At 33.5% G+C, this 24,089-nt stretch overlaps 1 protein-coding gene across 1 annotated transcript in view; it reads right to left on the reverse strand.

The window, feature by feature from the left end:
- Positions 1 to 1,755: 1,755 nt before the first annotated feature.
- Positions 1,756 to 24,089, reverse strand: part of LOC118360637 (AMP deaminase 2-like) — a 53,166-nt gene continuing 30,832 nt past the window's right edge. Inside the window, exons 11-18 of the mRNA XM_035739892.2 lie at positions 10,852 to 10,983; positions 10,542 to 10,705; positions 10,229 to 10,355; positions 9,770 to 9,933; positions 6,956 to 7,076; positions 5,026 to 5,199; positions 4,563 to 4,673; positions 1,756 to 2,184 (exon numbers count right to left, since the gene is read on the reverse strand). Coding sequence (XP_035595785.2) covers positions 1,912 to 2,184; positions 4,563 to 4,673; positions 5,026 to 5,199; positions 6,956 to 7,076; positions 9,770 to 9,933; positions 10,229 to 10,355; positions 10,542 to 10,705; positions 10,852 to 10,983 — 1,266 coding nt within the window. The 3' untranslated portion in view covers positions 1,756 to 1,911. The remainder of the gene's footprint in view (positions 2,185 to 4,562; positions 4,674 to 5,025; positions 5,200 to 6,955; positions 7,077 to 9,769; positions 9,934 to 10,228; positions 10,356 to 10,541; positions 10,706 to 10,851; positions 10,984 to 24,089) is intronic.

Genomic DNA, 24,089 nt, shown 5'->3' on the forward strand with positions numbered 1-24,089 from the left:
AGATATGGGTCGGATAACACAAGAACCAGGAGATATGGGTTGGATAACACAAGGACCAAGAGATATGGGTCGGTTAACACAATGACCAGGAGATATGGGTCGGTTAACACAACGACCAGGAGATATGGGTCGGATAACACAAGAATCAGGAGATATGGGTCGGATAACACAACGACCAGGAGATATGGGTCGGTTAACACAACGACCAGGAGATATGGGTCGGTTAACACAACGACCAGGAGATATGGGTCGGATAACACAAGAACCAGGAGATATGGGTTGGATAACACAAGGACCAAGAGATATGGGTCGGTTAACACAACGACCAGGAGATATGGGTCGGATAACACAAGAACCAGGAGATATGGGTCGGATAACACAAGGACCAAGAGATATGGGTCGGATAACACAACGACCAGGAGATATGGGTCGGATAACACAAGAACCAGGAGATATGGGTCGGATAAGACAACGACCAGGAGATATGGGTCGGTTAACACAACGACCAGGAGATATGGGTCGGTTAACACAACGACCAGGAGATATGGGTCGGTTAACACAACGACCAGGAGATATGGGTCGGATAACACAAGAACCAGGAGATATGGGTTGGATAACACAAGGACCAAGAGATATGGGTCGGTTAACACAACGACCAGGAGATATGGGTCGGATAACACAAGAACCAGGAGATATGGGTCGGATAACACAAGAACCAGGAGATATGGGTCGGATAACACAAGAACCAGGAGATATGGGTCGGATAACACAACGACCAGGAGATATGGGTCGGATAACACAAGAACCAGGAGATATGGGTCGGATAACACAAGAACCAGGAGATATGGGTCGGATAACACAAGAACCAGGAGATATGGGTCGGATAACACAACGACCAGGAGATATGGGTCGGATAACACAACGACCAGGAGATATGGTTCGGATAACACAAGAACCAGGAGTGAGAATATAGTGTTTTTTCATGTTTGCCTATTCACTTGCAAATAAATACATTCAGAAATGATACAACAGTTACATTTACACAGTTAAAATGTACAGATTATTTTGACAGACAGGAATAGATTAATTATCTCATACTGCATTGTCATCTCTTCCAGGCCTCTCACACACAGTTATTTCTATCAAACCATATCTGCCAGTAAAGTCTGTGCAAAGATTTTCCTTTAAAAAAGTACATATATTGTATTCCCTACTCTGTCCTGGCAATGGGTTTGATGAGAATAGATATAAAAGAGATATGAACTAAATGATAGGGTCTCTTCCTGTATCCACACTCACATACCACTTAGTATGCAACAATGTTTTGGGGATGTATTCTGCTATTCTAGTGCGGCACAGCTCTAGTCTTTTCCTCCTCCCTCCGCTTCCTCCCTCCTCCTCCACCTCCCTGCTCCTCTTCCCCTCCCCTCCCTGCTCCTGCTCCCTCCACTTCCCTGCTCCTCCTCCCCCCTGCTCCTCCCTAATCCCTGCTTCTCTTCCCTGCTCCTCCCTCCTCCCTCCCCCTGCTCCTCCTCCCTTATCAACTTCCCTGCTCCTCCTCCCTGCTCCTCCTCTTCCCTGCTCCTCCTCCCTCTTCTTCCATGATACTCCTCCCTCCTCTTCTCTCCTCCTCCTCCCATCTCTTCCCTCCTCCTCTCCCCTGCTCCTCCTCCCTCCCCTTCCATGCTCCTCCTCCCTCCTCCTCTTCCCTGCTCCCTCCTACTCCTCCTCCACCTTCTCCTCCCCCCTGCTCCTCGTACCTCCTCTTCCTACACAGGCCCCATACGAAGGTTGCCCTCTTCCCTGTTACTCCTCCTCCTTCCTATTACTCCTCCTCCTTCCTATTACTCCTCCTTCTTCCTACTCTCTCCCCTTAAACATGCCCCTTACACAGCCTCCTCCTCTCTCCCCTTAAACAGGCCCCCTACATAGCGTTCCCTCCTCTGTGTGGATGGCCTGCAACTCCTCTGTGTGGATGGCCTCCAGCTCCTCTGTGTGGATGGCCAGCTCCTCTGTGTGGATGGCCAGCTCCTCTGTGTGGATGGCCTGGGTGATGAGGTTAAGCTCTTCACACATGGTCTCATAGCGGTACTCCACACGGATGTCGGGGACGTTGGTGCGTCGGATGTCGTTGCCCTCCTGGCCCTCCTTGATGTAGTGAGGGCCCAGCCAGTAACTCTTCACCTGGGGAGAGAAAGGGGAGGGGCATGATGAAATGGAACTCTTCTGGAGACATTAACATGAGAAATGAAGAGTAAAACGTTTTGGGGGAAAAGGCCTAGGTACATAAAGAAGAAATACTTGAGTAAACTTTTTCCCTCAGGCTCCTGTTGCAGCATTGAGGAACATCCCGTGCCCCCCCCCTCCACCTCTGCAAGCGCCACGTCTATACATTTTGTCTAATGTGCAATCATGCTATGATATCTGAGTGACTCATTCATTACAACAAAATCTAGGGCAAAAAAATTCTCCCCAGAAATGTTTGGGAACTTGGTAGAAGAGTGGGTTAACATCTCACAGCAATAACTGGCAAATCTGGTGCAGTCTATGAGGAGGAGATGCACTGCAGTACTTAATGCAGCTGGTGGCCACACCAGATACTGACTGTTACTTTGATTTTGACCCCACTTTGTATAGCGACACATTATTCCATTTATGTTAGTCACATGTCTGTGGAACTTGTTCAGTTTATGTCTCCGTTGTTGAATCTTGTTATGTTCATACAAATATTTCATACAAATATTTACACGCTGAAAATAAACGTAGTTGACAGTGAGAGGACATTTCATTTTTTGCTGAGTTTATTACAACTTTCAAAAATAAATTGAAAGCCAGAATGAGTTCCTTAAAAAGAATATATATACAGCTGAAGTTGGAAGTTTACATACACTTAAACAGCTTGGTAAATTCCAGATAATGATGTAATTTCTTTCAAAGCTTCTGATAGACGAATTGACATAATTTTAGTCAATTGGTGGTGTACCTGTGGATGCACTTCAAGGCCTACCTTCAAACTCAGTGCCTCTTTGCTTGACATCATGGGAAAATCAAAAGAAATCAGCCAAGACCTCAGAAAACAAGTTGTAGACCTCCAGAAGTTTGGTTCATCCTTGGGAGCAATATCTAAGCACCTAAAAGTACCACGTTCACCTGTACAACCAATAGTACGCAAGTATAAACACCATGGGACCACGCAGCCGTCATACTGCCCTGGAAGGAGATGCGTTCTGTCTCCTGGAGATGAACGTCCTTTGGTGCAAAAAGTGCAACTCAATCCCAGAACAACAGCAAAGGACCTTGGGAAGATGTTGGAGGAAAAAGGTTCTAAATGATCTATATCCACAGTAAAACGAGACCTACAGTATATCGACATAACCTGAAAGGCCGCTCAGCAAAGAAGAAGAAACCGCCATAAAAAAAGACAGACTACGGTTTGCAACTGCACATGGGGACAAACATTGTACTTTTTGGAGAAATGTCCTCTGTTCTGATGAAACAAAAATAGAACTGTTTGCCCATAATGACCATCGTTATGGTTGGAGGATGAAGGGGGAGGCAGGCAAGCCGAAGAATACCATCCCAACCTTAAGGCACAGGGGTGGCAGCATCATGTTGTAGGGGTTCTTTGCTGCAGGAGGGACTTGTGCACTTCACAAAATAGATGGCACCATGAGGAAGGAAAAGTATATGGATATATTGAAGCAAAACCTCAAGACTTCAGTCAGGAAGTTAAATCTTGGTCGCAAATGGGTCTTCCAAATGGAGTCAAATGTCAGGAGGAATGGGCCAAAAATACACCCAACTTATTGTGGGAAGCTTGTGGAAGGCTACCAGAAATGTTTGACCCAACTTAAACAGTTTAAAGGCAATGCTATCAAATACTAATTGAGTGTATGTGAACTTCTGACTCATACCATTTCATCCTATCATGAGATATAGTCCCGACACAAATCTAGGGTTAGTACCCAAGCCGGTATAGGGGATTTTCCAGTATCTTCAGTATTTCCATTATATGTGTTATGCTTCTTAATAGGTTTTACTGTACGTGTGTGTCAGGGTATTAGGCTAAGGGAAGTCATTACCCAGTCCCGGGAGGCCATTAGACCTGTGCTCTGAAGCCATTGACCGAACCTATGAGTACCAGTAGACATTCACCACATACTGTGTCTGTCCATATTATTTTTTTGTATCATTGCTATGGTTATGCCACCAATATAATCTATGAGGGAAACTTGAGGACAATTTTCCACCACACTGGCTGGTCGTTGGTTCTATGCGTTCGGTTGCCAGAAACGCGACCCAGTTGTTTAGTCTTTTTGTTTGCCCAAGCCGTTCATTCTAAGTATTCTATTGCCATACAGGCTGGCAACGTTCTTATCCCTTGCTTGCTAGCTAGCCAACTACGACTAATTTACAGTTACGTCAAACAGTGCCCCTAGGATAACAACAAAGTAGCTGCATTTGAATTTGTTTAAGCTGTTTTCTAGTGACATTTATTTGGATACATCCATAACAATGTAGGTAATGTAGAGAGAAGATATTGCTCTGAATAGCTGTGGTACCTTATGGGAGAAACCGCTCATCAGAACACTGTTCCTGGCCAGCTCACACATGTCACAGGAGCTGAGCTTCCACACCTGAGCAGCGATGCTGTACTCCTCCATCAGGGGCTCCTGGAAAGGGACAGTATGGATACAAGACAATCATTTACAGACGTAGGGCTGGAATCAACCCATTTACAGACATAAACGTGGCTAAAAACCTGTTTTCACTTTGTCATTATGGGCTATTGTGTCTAGATTGCTGAGGATTTTTTATTTATTTAATCCATTTTAGAATAAGGCTGTAACATAACAAAATGTGTAAAAAGTCAAGTGGTCTGAATACTTTCCGAAGGCACTGTATACTGCACTTCCCTAAACAGTATAGTGCATTCTTTTTTGACCAAAGCCCTATGCCATTTAGGATGCAGGCATAATGTTGTGTGGAGCACTCCGTCATTTGCAGTCGAGTCACATCACCAACCTTAGTGAAGTGGAACTGTAGAGGGTCGTCAGTGGACAGTGACAGCATGAGTCCTCTGGACAGATATTCAGGCAGAGGGTTACGGTGGTAGCTGAGGAACAGGCTGTTGTTGCTGAGAGGAGACATGGCGATGCCGATCTGAGCCAGGTAGTACAGGTACTGCAGCACAGGGGCCTGGAGGAGAGAAGAGAAGGGGAGGAGTTATATGTTCTGTTGTGGTCCTAATCCAGGCACTTGTCATCTCCCGTCTGGATTACTGCAACTCGCTGTTGGCTGGGCTCCCTGCCTGTGCCATTAAACCCCTACAACTCATCCAGAACGCCGCAGCCCGTCTGGTGTTCAACCTTCCCAAGTTCTCTCACGTCACCCCGCTCCTCCGCTCTCTCCACTGGCTTCCAGTTGAAGCTCGCATCCACTACAAGACCATGGTGCTTGCCTACGGAGCTGTGAGGGGAACGGCACCTCAGTACCTCCAGGCTCTGATCAGGCCCTACACCCAAACAAGGGCACTGCGTTCATCCACCTCTGGCCTGCTCGCCTCCCTACCACTGAGGAAGTACAGTTCCCGCTCAGCCCAGTCAAAACTGTTCGCTGCTCTGGCCCCCCAATGGTGGAACAAACTCCCTCACGACGCCAGGACAGCGAAGTCAATCACCACCTTCCGGAGACACCTGAAACCCCACCTCTTTAAGGAATACCTAGGATAGGATAAGTAATCCTTCTCACCCCCCCTTTTAAGATTTAGATGCACTATTGTAAAGTGACTGTTCCACTGGATGTCATAAGGTGAATGCACCAATTTGTAAGTCGCTCTGGATAAGAGCGTCTGCTAAATGACTTAAATGTAAATGTAAATGTCTGTAATCCCATGTGACTGAAACCATTCTTGATACAGAAGAACAACAATTTTGGCTTAGATTGTTCACAAGATCATACTAGAGCCCTCAAACTCAACTCTGGACCTTGAAGCCAGTTCCACTGCATTTCTTAATTGTTCCCTACAAATTAGGAACTCATTTAGACCTGGGACACCAGGCGTGTGCAATTAATTATCAGGTACAACAGAAAACTAGCAGGACCTCATATGGTAAGAGTTAATTACTCCTGTACTAGAGTGTAGATGACGGAGGCCTCCGGACCTCGTAGGGTCGGAGTTGATTACCCCTGTACTAGAGTGTAGATGACGGAGGCCTCCGGACCTCGTAGGGTCAGAGTTGATTACCCCTGTACTAGAGTGTAGATGACGGAGGCCTCCGGACCTCGTAGGGTCGGAGTTGATTACCCCTGTACTAGAGTGTAGATGACTGAGGCCTCCGGACCTGCCTACCTTCCTGAGCATCAGTCCATGGGAGTCCATGTTCTCTGACAAGAGTTAGGGGCCAAGGGAATAAGAGTTAGGGGCTAGGAGATAAGAGTTAGGGGCTAGGGGATAAGAGTTAGGGGCTAGAGGATAAGAGTTAGGGTCTAGGGGATAAGAGTTAGGGGCTAGGGGATAAGAGTTAGGGGCTAGGGGATAAGAGTTAGGGGCTAAGGGGATAAGAGTTAGGGGCTAAGGGGATAAGAGTTAGGGGCTAGGGAATAAGAGTTAGGGGTGAGGGGATAAGAGTTAGGGGCTAGGGGATAAGAGTTAGGGGCTAGGGGATAAGAGTTAGGGGCTAGGGGATAAGAGTTAGGGGCTAGGGGATAAGAGTTAGGGGCTAGGGGATAAGAGTTAGGGGCTAGGGGATAAGAGTTAGGGGCTAGGGGATAAGAGTTAGGGGCTAGGGGATAAGAGTTAGGGGCTAGAGGGTAAGAGTTAGGGGCTAGAGGGTAAGAGTTAGGGGCAAGGGGATAAGAGTTAGGGGCTAGAGGGTAAATGTTAGGGGCTAGAGGTTAAGAGTTAGGGGCTAGGGGATAAGAGTTAGGGGCTAGGGGAAAAGGTGTACAGTACCTTCCTGAGCAGCAGTCCATGGGAGATGTTCTCTGACAGCATGAAACCCGACACCAGGTGATGGATAGGCCCCGCCTCCCCACAGTGAGGACGCAGCACCAAGGTGTTGAAACCTCTCTGCCTAAAACACACACAGAGATATCATTGATTCATCGATAGATTGATTTATCGATTGCTTGTACACACAGTTACAGAGGTACGGTGTGGATGAGATTCAACCATATATACTGTAACTCAACTACACAGACAGAGAAAGAGAGAGGTTCTGTATAAGACTCTAGCAACACAGTATACATCTCCCAAGAGCCTATGTCCGTGTCCAAATGGAAATCTAATTAGATTATTAGATTTTTTTCCCCCCACAAAAATCCATCTATGTAAGCTATAGATATCTGCTTTTTACATGGGCTGTATCTCAATCCACTGTATCCGCCAGTGGCCCTTCCTCATCTGCAGTGGAAGGTGGCCGAGTTCCAGCGAAGTTTGTCAAAAATCAGTCTTCTCACAAAAAAAATGTCTGCAGGGTTCGAACGGTTTGGGCTAAAAACCAATATGACAATCGAAAGTATAAGGGGTCATTCCACGATGAAAAGTATAAGGGTCATTCCACGATAAAGGTATGAGGGTCATTCCACGATAAAGGTATGAGGGTCATTCCACGATAAAGGTATGAGGGTCATTCCACGCTAAAGGTATGAGGGTCATTCCACGATAAAGGTATGAGGGTCATTCCACGATAAAGGTATGAGGGTCATTCCACGATAAAGGTATGAGGGTCATTCCACGCTAAAGGTATGAGGGTCATTCCATGATAAAGGTATGAGGGTCATCCCACAATAAAGGTATAAGGGTCATTCCATGAAAAAGGTATAAGGGTCATTCCCCGCTAAAGGTATAAGGGTCATTCCATGCTAAAGGTATAACGGTCATTCCACGCTAAAGGTATAAGGTTCATTCCACGATAAAGGTATAAGGGTCATTCCACGAAAAAGGTATAAGGGTCATTCCACGATAAAGGTATAAGGGTCATTCCGCGAAAAAGGTATAAGGGTCATTCAACAGTAAAATAATAGTAATCATTTATAAGATTTCTTATATCTCTCAGATATAGGACAGACACTTCAAAACATACTTTCCTTAGATTTATTTTCTGACTATCTGTTATTCCATGTGTAACTGTATTATTCAATGCGTTTCTATGAACTAATAGCAGTAAGACCATATTCAATTTTTTATACCTACACGGGTCCTAAAATTCAAAATCAAATAGCTAAATGATCCATGGTATGACCATCGTAAAACAATTCCATATGTTAGTTTAGTAGAACCCCTTAGTAGAACCCCTTATTAGAACCCCTTAGTAGAACCCCTTAGTAGAAGTGACAAATCCGAACTGCCTACTTCATACAAATCCTAGTGAATGCGGTGTCTTTTCCTATAATATGGCATACTAACGCTTTTACAGCCTACAGCCTGGGTTTTATTTGAAGGTTACCACCCACCAGCATGGCATTGTTTATTATTCAGAAACAGCTGTTTTGGCATCTTCCATCAACTGTGGCCGAGAATCCCAAGTGGCGCAGCGGTCTAAGGCACTGCATCTCAGTGCTTTAGGTGTTAATACGGACACCCAGGTTCGAATCCAGGCTTTATCACAACCGGCTGTGATTGGGAGTCCCATAGGACAACGCACAATTGTCCCAGCGTCGTCCAGGTTTGGCCGGTGTAGGCAGTCATTGTAAATAAGAATATGTTCTTAACTGACTTACCTAGTTAAACATGGGTTACATTTAAAATAATAAATGAATAATACATCTGCCATAGAAAGATTTAGAAAATCTATCTATACCATTTTGACTTCAGGTTGTAACACAACAAAATGTGAAATAAGTCTTGGAGTTTGAATACTTTCTGAAGGCTCTGTATATTGTTGTGCAACACCATGGGTAAGCTCTGGTCATCTCCTTTGGTCATCTCCTCTGGTCATCTCCTCTGGTCATCTCCTCTGGTCATCTCCTCTGGTCATCTCCTTTGGTCATCTCCTCTGGTCATCTCCTTTGGTCATCTCCTCTGGTCATCTCCTTTGGTCATCTCCTCTGGTCATCTCCTTTGGTCATCTCCTCTGGTCATCTCCTCTGGTCATCTCCTTTGGTCATCTCCTCTGGTCATCTCCTCTGGTCATCTCCTCTGGTCATCTCCTCTGGTCATCTCCTCTGGTCATCTCCTCTGGTCATCTCCTCTGGTCATCGCCTTTGGTCATCGCCTTTGGTCATCTCCTCTGGTCATCTCCTCTGGTCATCTCCTCTGGTCATCTCCTCTGGTCATCTCCTCTGGTCATCTCCTTTGGTCATCTCCTCTGGTCATCTCCTTTGGTCATCTCCTCTGGTCATCTCCTCTGGTCATCTCCTCTGGTCATCTCCTCTGGTCATCTCCTCTGCCCCTGAACATTTAATTGAAATACTGTAGAATTCTATTCATTCCTATGGAGGACTGCTACTTCCGGGGAGTGCCAATATGGCCGACCGGTAGCTTCTAAGCCTCTCATTGGCCAATACATAGCATCAGCAATCTAGGGTTTTTATACATTCGTGGTTATAACTAACCGGATTCAGTTTATCAACCAGCTGATTATTAGAAATAGGTACACCACTAGATTAGGGTTGGACTGAAAAACCTACAGGAGAGGTAGCTCTCTATGAGAGCCCTGATCTAGCTACTGTTCCCACACATAGCCAAGCGTTTACAGTGATAAGATAACAAGTCAAGGTAATGACAGAATCAGCGTAAACGGTATAGCGTCACGGGGTCTCGTACCTGCGCAGGTGGTTGAGCACGGTCATGTTAGCGTACATATAGTACAGGTAGTAGGCATAAGGAGGGTTGTCTTCCACAGTCCAGTCGACTGGCGGAGGACTCTCCATGTTGAAGCAGTGTTGCTCTGGTTTAGACTCGTCGTCCACACTGTCGAGGCCCACCACCTGAACACATACAGACATCTGCTATGGCATATTTATTTATTTTTTATTAAACCTTTATTTAACTAGGCAAGTCAGTTAAGAAGAAATTCTTATTTTACAATGACGGCAGCCAAACCCTCCCCTGGGCCAATTTTGCGTCGCCCTGTGGGTTGCAATAAGGCCTGGGATTTGAACCAGGGTCTGTGGTGATGCCTCTAGCACTGAGATGCACTGCGCCATTCGGGAGCCCTAAATTCTTCTATATCGTCATCAAATACAAGGTCCTCTGTACCACTGAACCTGGTTGTTTACTCACGTGTTGTAGGAAGAGGTGCAGCTCACGGTGCCTGGCGGGGTCGATGGTAACCTCGAACAGAGGCATGAAGATGTTATCCAGCAGCTCCTGGAAGTTACACAGCTGCTTCTTGGTGTGGTACACATCACTGTGGAGAGAGAGACAAAAGTCTCACAAAGAGTGAGGCAGGAAGTGAAGTAGGGGAAAACCAAACAAGACAGTGTTCTCCTTGATAGAGGTTAGTTGTACTCACAAGACATACTTCTCCTTGAATAGAGGAATAGTTGTACTCGCAAGACAGAGTTCTCCTTGAGTAGAGGTTAGTTGTACTCACAAGAGTCGTGGGACCTGCACCAGCCAGCGTACATTGTTAGAGTAGACTTGGTGTTTGACGGCCCACTGGGCCAGCTTGTCCCATTCGTCTCTGCAGCGGCCGCAGATGGACAGACGCAGCTCCACGTTCTGGTATTTACTCTCCTCCAGGTCAGCCATCACCTCCTGAGGAGCAGAGACACACACCGGTCAGCAGGGGGCGCCAAGTACTGCACAACTTTACTAGAAAACTTTACAAGAATTCAAACACTTGCCCTTATTGGACAAGTAGAGACTTTACTATATCGATGATGTGCTCATTCGGCAGGCACCTTGACGATGTGTCCAAAGTATTTCCCCTGTACGTGGTTGTCTGTCTTGATGAAGATCTCTCTCAGGATGGACTCCCCGATGGGGTTGTATTTGGCGTTAAACTTGTCAAAGCGGTGGAAAGTGTTGCGGTCCTGCGATGAGAAAAGGAGACAGTAAGACTCGATCAACGTCAAGATTTCAAGTCAGCTGGGTCGTCTATCTTCAAAGTGAAGTGGTGATCGGCAAGTTCAACGAAAAAGCTCTCAGAAATAGAACGACCTTTCATCCATATTTCTCAGCAAAACTCTCAGACAGAGCTAGGAATAAGAGGACTGACCATCCGTTATATCAACATTATAGGTTTAACCATGTTTTGAGGCTATGTAGTGTTTGATACCTACTACGAGTCTAGTTTATATATGTTTGATACCTACTACTAGTCTAGTTTATATTATAAATGTATGATACCTACTACTAGTCTAGTTTATATTATAAATGTATGATACCTACTACTAGTCTAGTTTATATTATAAATGTATGATACCTACTACTAGTTTATATTATATATGTATGATACCTACTACTAGTTTATATTATATATGTATGATACCTACTACTAGTTTATATTATATATGTATGATACCTACTACTAGTCTAGTTTATATTATATATGTATGATACCTACTACTAGTCTAGTTTATATTATATATGTATGATACCTACTACTAGTCTAGTTTATATTATATATGTATGATACCTACTACTAGTCTAGTTTATATTATATATGTATGATACCTACTACTAGTTTATATTATATATGTATGATACCTACTACTAGTCTAGTTTATATTATATATGTATGATACCTACTACTAGTCTAGTTTATATTATATATGTATGATACCTACTACTAGTCTAGTTTATATTATATATGTATGATACCTACTACTAGTCTAGTTTATATTATATATGTATGATACCTACTACTAGTCTAGTTTATATTATATATGTATGATACCTACTACTAGTCTAGTTTATATTATATATGTATGATACCTACTACTAGTCTATTTTATATTATATATGTATGATACCTACTACTAGTCTATATTATATATGTATGATACCTACTACTAGTCTAGTTTATATTATATATGTATGATACCTACTACTAGTCTATTTATATTATATATGTATGATACCTACTACTAGTCTATTTTATATTATATATGTATGATACCTACTACTAGTCTAGTTTATATTATATATGTATGATACCTACTACTAGTCTATTTTACTATATTATATATGTATGATACCTACTACTAGTCTATTTTATATTATATATGTATGATACCTACTACTAGTCTAGTTTATATTATATATGTATGATACCTACTACTAGTCTATATTATATATGTATGATACCTACTACTAGTCTATTTTATATTATATACGTATGATACCTACTACTAGTCTAGTTTATATTATATATGTATGATACCTACTACTAGTCTATATTATATATGTATGATACCTACTACTAGTCTAGTTTATATTATATATGTATGATACCTACTACTAGTCTATTTTATATTATATATGTATGATACCTACTACTAGTCTAGTTTATATTATATATGTATGATACCTACTACTAGTTTATATTATATATGTATGATACCTACTACTAGTCTAGTTTATATTATATATGTATGATACCTACTACTAGTATAGTTTATATTATATATGTATGATACCTACTACTAGTTTATATTATATATGTATGATACCTACTACTAGTCTAGTTTATATTATATATGTATGATACCTACTACTAGTCTAGTTTATATTATATACGTATGATACCTACTACTAGTCTAGTTTATATTATATATGTATGATACCTACTACTAGTATAGTTTATATTATATATGTATGATACCTACTACTAGTATAGTTTATATTATATATGTATGATACCTACTACTAGTCTAGTTTATATTATATATGTATGATACCTACTACTAGTCTATTTTATATTATATATGTATGATACCTACTACTAGTCTATTTTATATATGTATGATACCTACTACTACTCTAGTTTATATTATATATGTATGATACCTACTACTAGTCTAGTTTATATTATATATGTATGATACCTACTACTAGTATAGTTTATATTATATATGTATGATACCTACTACTAGTCTAGTTTATATTATATATGTATGATACCTACTACTAGTCTAGTTTATATTATATATGTATGATACCTACTACTAGTCTAGTTTATATTATATATGTATGATACCTACTACTAGTATAGTTTATATTATATATGTATGATACCTACTACTAGTCTAGTTTATATTATATATGTATGATACCTACTACTAGTTTATATTATATATGTATGATACCTACTACTAGTCTAGTTTATATTATATATGTATGATACCTACTACTAGTTTATATTATATATGTATGATACCTACTACTAGTTTATATTATATATGTATGATACCTACTACTAGTCTAGTTTATATTATATATGTATGATACCTACTACTAGTCTATTTTATATTATATATGTATGATACCTACTACTAGTCTAGTTTATATTATATATGTATGATACCTACTACTAGTCTAGTTTATATTATATATGTATGATACCTACTACTAGTCTATTTTATATTATATATGTATGATACCTACTACTAGTCTATTTATATATTATATACCTACTACTAGTCTAGTTTATATTATATATGTATGATACCTACTACTAGTCTATATTATATATGTATGATACCTACTACTAGTCTATTTTATATTATATACGTATGATACCTACTACTAGTCTAGTTTATATTATATATGTATGATACCTACTACTAGTCTATTATATATATATATGTATGATACCTACTACTAGTCTATATATTATATATGTATGATACCTACTACTAGTCTATTTTATATTATATATGTATGATACCTACTACTAGTCTAGTTTATATTATATATGTATGATACCTACTACTAGTCTATATTATATATATGTATGATACCTACTACTAGTCTATTTTATATTATATATGTATGATACCTACTACTAGTCTAGTTTATATTATATATGTATGATACCTACTACTAGTCTATATTATATATGTATGATACCTACTACTAGTCTAGTTTATATTATATATGTATGATACCTACTACTAGTCTATTTTATATTATATATGTATGATACCTACTACTAGTCTAGTTTATATTATATATGTATGATACCTACTACTAGTCTATTTTATATTATATATGTATGATACCTACTACTAGTCTAGTTTATATTATATATGTATGATACCTACTACTAGTCTAGTTTATATTATATATGTATGATACCTACTACTAGTATAGTTTATATTATATATGTATGATACCTACTACTAGTCTATTTTATATTATATATGTATGATACCTACTACTAGTCTATTTTATATTATATATGTATGATACCTACTACTAGTCTATTTATATTATATATGTATGATACCTACTACTAGTCTAGTTTATATTATATATGTATGATACCTACTACTAGTTTATATTATATATGTTTACCTACTACTAGTTTTTATATTATATATGTATGATACCTACTACTAGTCTAGTTTATATTATATATGTATGATACCTACTACTAGTCTAGTTTATATTATATATGTATGATACCTACTACTAGTCTAGTTTATATTATATATGTATGATACCTACTACTAGTCTAGTTTATATTATATATGTATGATACCTACTACTAGTCTAGTTTATATTATATATGTATGATACCTACTACTAGTCTAATTTATATTATATATGTATGATACCTACTACTAGTTTATATTATATATATTATATTGTATGATACCTACTACTAGTCTAGTTTATATTATATATGTATGATACCTACTACTAGTCTAGTTTATATTATATATGTATGATACCTACTACTAGTCTATATTTATATTATGATATACTACTAGTCTATTTTATATTATATATGTATGATACTACTACTAGTTTATATTATATATGTATGATACCTACTACTAGTCTAGTTTATATTATATATGTATGATACCTACTACTAGTCTAGTTTATATTATATATGTATGATACCTACTACTAGTCTATATTATATATGTATGATACCTACTACTAGTCTATTTTATATTATATATGTATGATACCTACTACTAGTCTATTTATATTATATATGTATGATACCTACTACTAGTCTATTTATATTATATATGTATGATACCTACTACTAGTCTATATTATATATGTATGATACCTACTACTAGTCTATTTATATTATATATGTATGATACCTACTACTAGTCTATATTATATATGTATGATACCTACTACTAGTCTAGTTTATATTATATATGTATGATACCTACTACTAGTCTAGTTTATATTATATATGTATGATACCTACTACTAGTCTATTTTATATTATATATGTATGATACCTACTACTAGTTTATATTATATATGTATGATACCTACTACTAGTCTAGTTTATATTATATATGTATGATACCTACTACTAGTCTATATTATTTATATTATAGTCTATTTTATATTATATACGTATGATACCTACTACTAGTCTAGTTTATATTATATATGTATGATACCTACTACTAGTCTATATTATATATGTATGATACCTACTACTAGTCTAGTTTATATTATATATGTATGATACCTACTACTAGTCTATTTTATATTATATATGTATGATACCAACTACTAGTTTATATTATATATATATGATACCTACTACTAGTTTATATTATATATGTATGATACCTACTACTAGTCTATTTTATATTATATATGTATGATACCTACTACTAGTATAGTTTATATTATATATGTATGATACCTACTACTAGTTTATATTATATATGTATGATACCTACTACTAGTCTAGTTTATATTATATATGTATGATACCTACTACTAGTCTAGTTTATATTATATATGTATGATACCTACTACTAGTCTAGTTTATATTATATATGTATGATACCTACTACTAGTCTAGTTTATATTATATATGTATGATACCTACTACTAGTATAGTTTATATTATATATGTATGATACCTACTACTAGTCTAGTTTATATTATATATGTATGATACCTACTACTAGTTTATATTATATATGTATGATACCTACTACTAGTTTATATTATACATGTATGATACCTACTACTAGTCTATTTTATATTATATATGTATGATACCTACTACTAGTTTATATTATATATGTATGATACCTACTACTAGTCTAGTTTATATTATATATGTATGATACCTACTACTAGTTTATATTATATATGTATGATACCTACTACTAGTCTAGTTTATATTATATATGTATGATACCTACTACTAGTCTAGTTTATATTATATATGTATGATACCTACTACTAGTCTAGTTTATATTATATATGTATGATACCTACTACTAGTCTAGTTTATATTATATATGTATGATACCTACTACTAGTTTATATTATATATGTATGATACCTACTACTAGTTTATATTATATATGTATGATACCTACTACTAGTCTAGTTTATATTATATATGTATGATACCTACTACTAGTTTATATTATATATGTATGATACCTACTACTAGTCTAGTTTATATTATATATGTATGATACCTACTACTAGTCTAGTTTATATTATATATGTATGATACCTACTACTAGTCTAGTTTATATTATATATGTATGATACCTACTACTAGTATAGTTTATATTATATATGTATGATACCTACTACTAGTCTAGTTTATATTATATATGTATGATACCTACTACTAGTCTAGTTTATATTATATATGTATGATACCTACTACTAGTCTAGTTTATATTATATATGTATGATACCTACTACTAGTATAGTTTATATTATATATGTATGATACCTACTACTAGTCTAGTTTATATTATATATGTATGATACCTACTACTAGTCTAGTTTATATTATATATGTATGATACCTACTACTAGTCTAGTTTATATTATATATGTATGATACCTACTACTAGTTTATATTATATATGTATGATACCTACTACTAGTTTATATTATATATGTATGATACCTACTACTAGTCTAGTTTATATTATATATATATGATACCAACTACTAGTTTATATTATATATATATGATACCTACTACTAGTCTAGTTTATATTATATATGTATGATACCTACTACTAGTCTAGTTTATATTATATATATATGATACCAACTACTAGTTTATATTATACATGTATGATGCCTACTACTAGTTTATATATGTATGATACCTACTACTAGTTTATATTATATATGTATGATACCTACTACTAGTCTAGTTTATATTATATATATATGATACCAACTACTAGTTTATATTATACATGTATGATGCCTACTACTAGTTTATATATGTATGATACCTACTACTAGTTTATATTATATATGTATGATACCTACTACTAGTCTAGTTTATATTATACATGTATGATACCTACTACTAGTTTATATTATATATGTATGATACCTACTACTAGTTTATATTATATATGTATGATACCTACTACTAGTCTAGTTTATATTATATATGTATGATACCTACTACTAGTCTAGTTTATATTATATATGTATGATACCTACTACTAGTCTATATTATATATGTATGATACCTACTACTAGTCTATTTTATATTATATACGTATGATACCTACTACTAGTCTATTTTATATTATATATGTATGATACCTACTACTAGTCTATTTTATATTATATATGTATGATACCTACTACTAGTCTATTTTATATTATATATGTATGATACCTACTACTAGTCTATTTTATATATGTATGATACCTACTACTAGTTTATATTATATATGTATGATACCTACTACTAGTCTTTTATATTATATATGTATGATACCTACTACTAGTTTATATTATATATGTATGATACCTACTACTAGTCTAGTTTATATTATATATGTATGATACCTACTACTAGTTTATATTATATATGTATGATACCTACTACTAGTTTATATTATATATGTATGATACCTACTACTAGTCTAGTTTATATTATATATGTATGATACCTACTACTAGTCTAGTTTATATTATATATGTATGATACCTACTACTAGTATAGTTTATATTATATATGTATGATACCTACTACTAGTCTAGTTTATATTATATATGTATGATACCTACTACTAGTCTATTTTATATTATATATGTATGATACCTACTACTAGTCTAGTTTATATATGTATGATACCTACTACTAGTTTATATTATATATGTATGATACCTACTACTAGTCTAGTTTATATTATATATGTATGATACCTACTACTAGTCTAGTTTATATTATATATGTATGATACCTACTACTAGTCTATTTTATATTATATATGTATGATACCTACTACTAGTTTATATTATATATGTATGATACCTACTACTAGTCTAGTTTATATTATATATGTATGATACCTACTACTAGTTTATATTATATATGTATGATACCTACTACTAGTCTAGTTTATATTATATATGTATGATACCTACTACTAGTTTATATTATATATGTATGATACCTACTACTAGTTTATATTATATATGTATGATACCTACTACTAGTCTAGTTTATATTATATATGTATGATACCTACTACTAGTCTAGTTTATATTATATATGTATGATACCTACTACTAGTCTATATTATATATGTATGATACCTACTACTAGTCTATTTTATATTATATATGTATGATACCTACTACTAGTTTATATTATATATGTATGATACCTACTACTAGTCTAGTTTATATTATATATGTATGATACCTACTACTAGTCTAGTTTATATTATATATGTATGATACCTACTACTAGTCTAGTTTATATTATATATGTATGATACCTACTACTAGTCTAGTTTATATTATATATGTATGATACCTACTACTAGTCTATTTTATATTATATATGTATGATACCTACTACTAGTCTAGTTTATATTATATATGTATGATACCTACTACTAGTTTTTATATTATATATGTATGATACCTACTACTAGTCTAGTTTATATTATATATGTATGATACCTACTACTAGTCTATATTATATATGTATGATACCTACTACTAGTCTATTTTATATTATATATGTATGATACCTACTACTAGTTTATATTATATATGTATGATACCTACTACTAGTCTAGTTTATATTATATATGTATGATACCTACTACTAGTCTATATTATATATGTATGATACCTACTACTAGTCTATTTTATATTATATATGTATGATACCTACTACTAGTCTAGTTTATATTATATATGTATGATACCTACTACTAGTTTATATTATATATGTATGATACCTACTACTAGTCTAGTTTATATTATATATGTATGATACCTACTACTAGTCTAGTTTATATTATATATGTATGATACCTACTACTAGTCTATATTATATATGTATGATACCTACTACTAGTCTATTTTATATTATATATGTATGATACCTACTACTAGTTTATATTATATATGTATGATACCTACTACTAGTCTAGTTTATATTATATATGTATGATACCTACTACTAGTCTATATTATATATGTATGATACCTACTACTGGTCTATATTATATTATATATGTATGATACCTACTACTAGTCTATATTATATATGTATGATACCTACTACTAGTCTATATTATATATATGTATGATACCTACTACTAGTCTATTTTATATTATATACGTATAATACCTACTACTAGTCTAGTTTATATTATATATGTATGATACCTACTACTAGTCTATTTTATATTATATATGTATGATACCTACTACTAGTCTATATTATATATGTATGATACCTACTACTAGTTTATATTATATATGTATGATACCTACTACTAGTCTATATTATATATGTATGATACCTACTACTAGTTTATATTATATATGTATGATACCTACTACTAGTTTATATTATATATGTATGATACCTACTACTAGTCTATATTATATATGTATGATACCTACTACTAGTCTATATTATATATGTATGATACCTACTACTAGTTTATATTATATATGTATGATACCTACTACTAGTCTATATTATATATGTATGATACCTACTACTAGTCTATTTTATATTATATATGTATGATACCTACTACTAGTTTATATTATATATGTATGATACCTACTACTAGTCTATATTATATATGTATGATACCTACTACTAGTCTAGTTTATATTATATATGTATGATACCTACTACTAGTTTATATTATATATATATGATACCTACTACTAGTCTAGTTTATATTATATATGTATGATACCTACTACTAGTTTATATTATATATGTATGATACCTACTACTAGTTTATATTATATATGTATGATACCTACTACTAGTCTAGTTTATATTATACATGTATGATACCTACTACTAGTTTATATTATATATGTATGATACCTACTACTAGTTTATATTATATATGTATGATACCTACTACTAGTCTAGTTTATATTATATATGTATGATACCTACTACTAGTCTAGTTTATATTATATATGTATGATACCTACTACTAGTCTAGTTTATATTATATATGTATGATACCTACTACTAGTCTAGTTTATATTATATATGTATGATATACTACTAGTCTATTTTATATTATATATGTATGATACCTACTACTAGTCTAGTTTATATTATATATGTATGATACCTACTACTAGTTTATATTATATATGTATGATACCTACTACTAGTCTAGTTTATATTATATATGTATGATACCTACTACTAGTTTATATTATATATGTATGATACCTACTACTAGTCTAGTTTATATTATATATGTATGATACCTACTACTAGTTTATATTATATATGTATGATACCTACTACTAGTCTAGTTTATATTATATATATATGATACCAACTACTAGTTTATATTATATATATATGATACCTACTACTAGTTTATATTATACATGTATGATACCTACTACTAGTCTATTTTATATTATATATGTATGATACCTACTACTAGTTTATATTATATATGTATGATACCTACTACTAGTCTAGTTTATATTATATATGTATGATACCTACTACTAGTCTAGTTTATATTATATATGTATGATACCTACTACTAGTCTATATTATATATGTATGATACCTACTACTAGTCTATTTTATATTATATATGTATGATACCTACTACTAGTTAGTTTATATTATATATGTATGATACCTACTACTAGTATAGTTTATATTATATATGTATGATACCTACTACTAGTCTAGTTTATATTATATATGTATGATACCTACTACTAGTCTAGTTTATATTATATATGTATGATACCTACTACTAGTCTAGTTTATATTATATATGTATGATACCTACTACTAGTCTAGTTTATATTATATATGTATGATACCTACTACTAGTCTAGTTTATATTATATATGTATGATACCTACTACTAGTTTATATTATATATGTATGATACCTACTACTAGTCTAGTTTATATTATATATGTATGATACCTACTACTAGTCTATATTATATATGTATGATACCTACTACTAGTTTATATTATATATATATGATACCTACTACTAGTCTATATTATATATGTATGATACCTACTACTAGTCTAGTTTATATTATATATGTATGATACCTACTACTAGTCTAGTTTATATTATATATGTATGATACCTACTACTAGTCTAGTTTATATTATATATGTATGATACCTACTACTAGTCTAGTTTATATTATATATGTATGATACCTACTACTAGTTTATATTATATATGTATGATACCTACTACTAGTCTAGTTTATATTATATATGTATGATACCTACTACTAGTCTAGTTTATATTATATATGTATGATACCTACTACTAGTCTATATTATATATGTATGATACCTACTACTAGTCTATTTTATATTATATATGTATGATACCTACTACTAGTCTAGTTTATATTATATATGTATGATACCTACTACTAGTCTAGTTTATATTATATATGTATGATACCTACTACTAGTCTATATTATATTATATATGTATGATACCTACTACTAGTCTATATTATATTATATATGTATGATACCTACTACTAGTCTATATTATATATGTATGATACCTACTACTAGTCTATTTTATATTATATACGTATAATACCTACTACTAGTCTAGTTTATATTATATATGTATGATACCTACTACTAGTCTATTTTATATTATATATGTATGATACCTACTACTAGTCTATATTATATATGTATGATACCTACTACTAGTCTAGTTTATATTATATATGTATGATACCTACTACTAGTCTATATTATATACGTATGATACCTACTACTAGTCTATTTTATATTATATACGTATGATACCTACTACTAGTCTAGTTTATATTATATATGTATGATACCTACTACTAGTCTATATTATATACGTATGATACCTACTACTAGTCTATATTATATATGTATGATACCTACTACTAGTCTATTTTATATTATATACGTATGATACCTACTACTAGTCTAGTTTATATTATATATGTATGATACCTACTACTAGTCTATATTATATACGTATGATACCTACTACTAGTCTATTTTATATTATATACGTATGATACCTACTACTAGTCTAGTTTATATTATATATGTATGATACCTACTACTAGTCTATATTATATATGTATGATACCTACTACTAGTCTAGTTTATATTATATATGTATGATACCTACTACTAGTCTATTTTATATTATATACGTATGATACCTACTACTAGTCTAGTTTATATTATATATGTATGATACCTACTACTAGTCTATTTTATATTATATATGTATGATACCTACTACTAGTCTATTTTATATTATATATGTATGATACCTACTACTAGTATAGTTTATATTATATATGTATGATACCTACTACTAGTTTATATTATATATGTATGATACCTACTACTAGTCTAGTTTATATTATATATGTATGATACCTACTACTAGTCTAGTTTATATTATATATGTATGATACCTACTACTAGTCTAGTTTATATTATATACGTATGATACCTACTACTAGTATAGTTTATATTATATATGTATGATACCTACTACTAGTATAGTTTATATTATATATGTATGATACCTACTACTAGTCTAGTTTATATTATATATGTATGATACCTACTACTAGTTTATATTATATATGTATGATACCTACTACTAGTTTATATTATATATGTATGATACCTATTACTAGTCTATTTTATATTATATATGTATGATACCTACTACTAGTTTATATTATATATGTATGATACCTACTACTAGTATAGTTTATATTATATATGTATGATACCTACTACTAGTCTAGTTTATATTATATATGTATGATACCTACTACTAGTTTATATTATATATGTATGATACCTACTACTAGTCTAGTTTATATTATATATGTATGATACCTACTACTAGTCTATTTTATATTATATATGTATGATACCTACTACTAGTTTATATTATATATGTATGATACCTACTACTAGTCTAGTTTATATTATATATGTATGATACCTACTACTAGTCTATTTTATATTATATATGTATGATACCTACTACTAGTCTAGTTTATATTATATATGTATGATACCTACTACTAGTTTATATTATATATGTATGATACCAACTACTAGTCTATATTATATATGTATGATACCTACTACTAGTTTATATTATATATGTATGATACCTACTACTAGTCTAGTTTATATTATATATGTATGATACCTACTACTAGTTTATATTATATATGTATGATACCTACTACTAGTCTAGTTTATATTATACATGTATGATGCCTACTACTAGTTTATATATGTATGATACCTACTACTAGTCTAGTTTATATTATATATATATGATACCAACTACTAGTTTATATTATACATGTATGATGCCTACTACTAGTTTATATATGTATGATACCTACTACTAGTTTATATTATATAT

This window comes from Oncorhynchus keta, chromosome 28 (genome assembly GCF_023373465.1).
Source record: "Oncorhynchus keta strain PuntledgeMale-10-30-2019 chromosome 28, Oket_V2, whole genome shotgun sequence".
NCBI classification, from domain to species: Eukaryota; Metazoa; Chordata; class Actinopteri; order Salmoniformes; family Salmonidae; genus Oncorhynchus; species Oncorhynchus keta.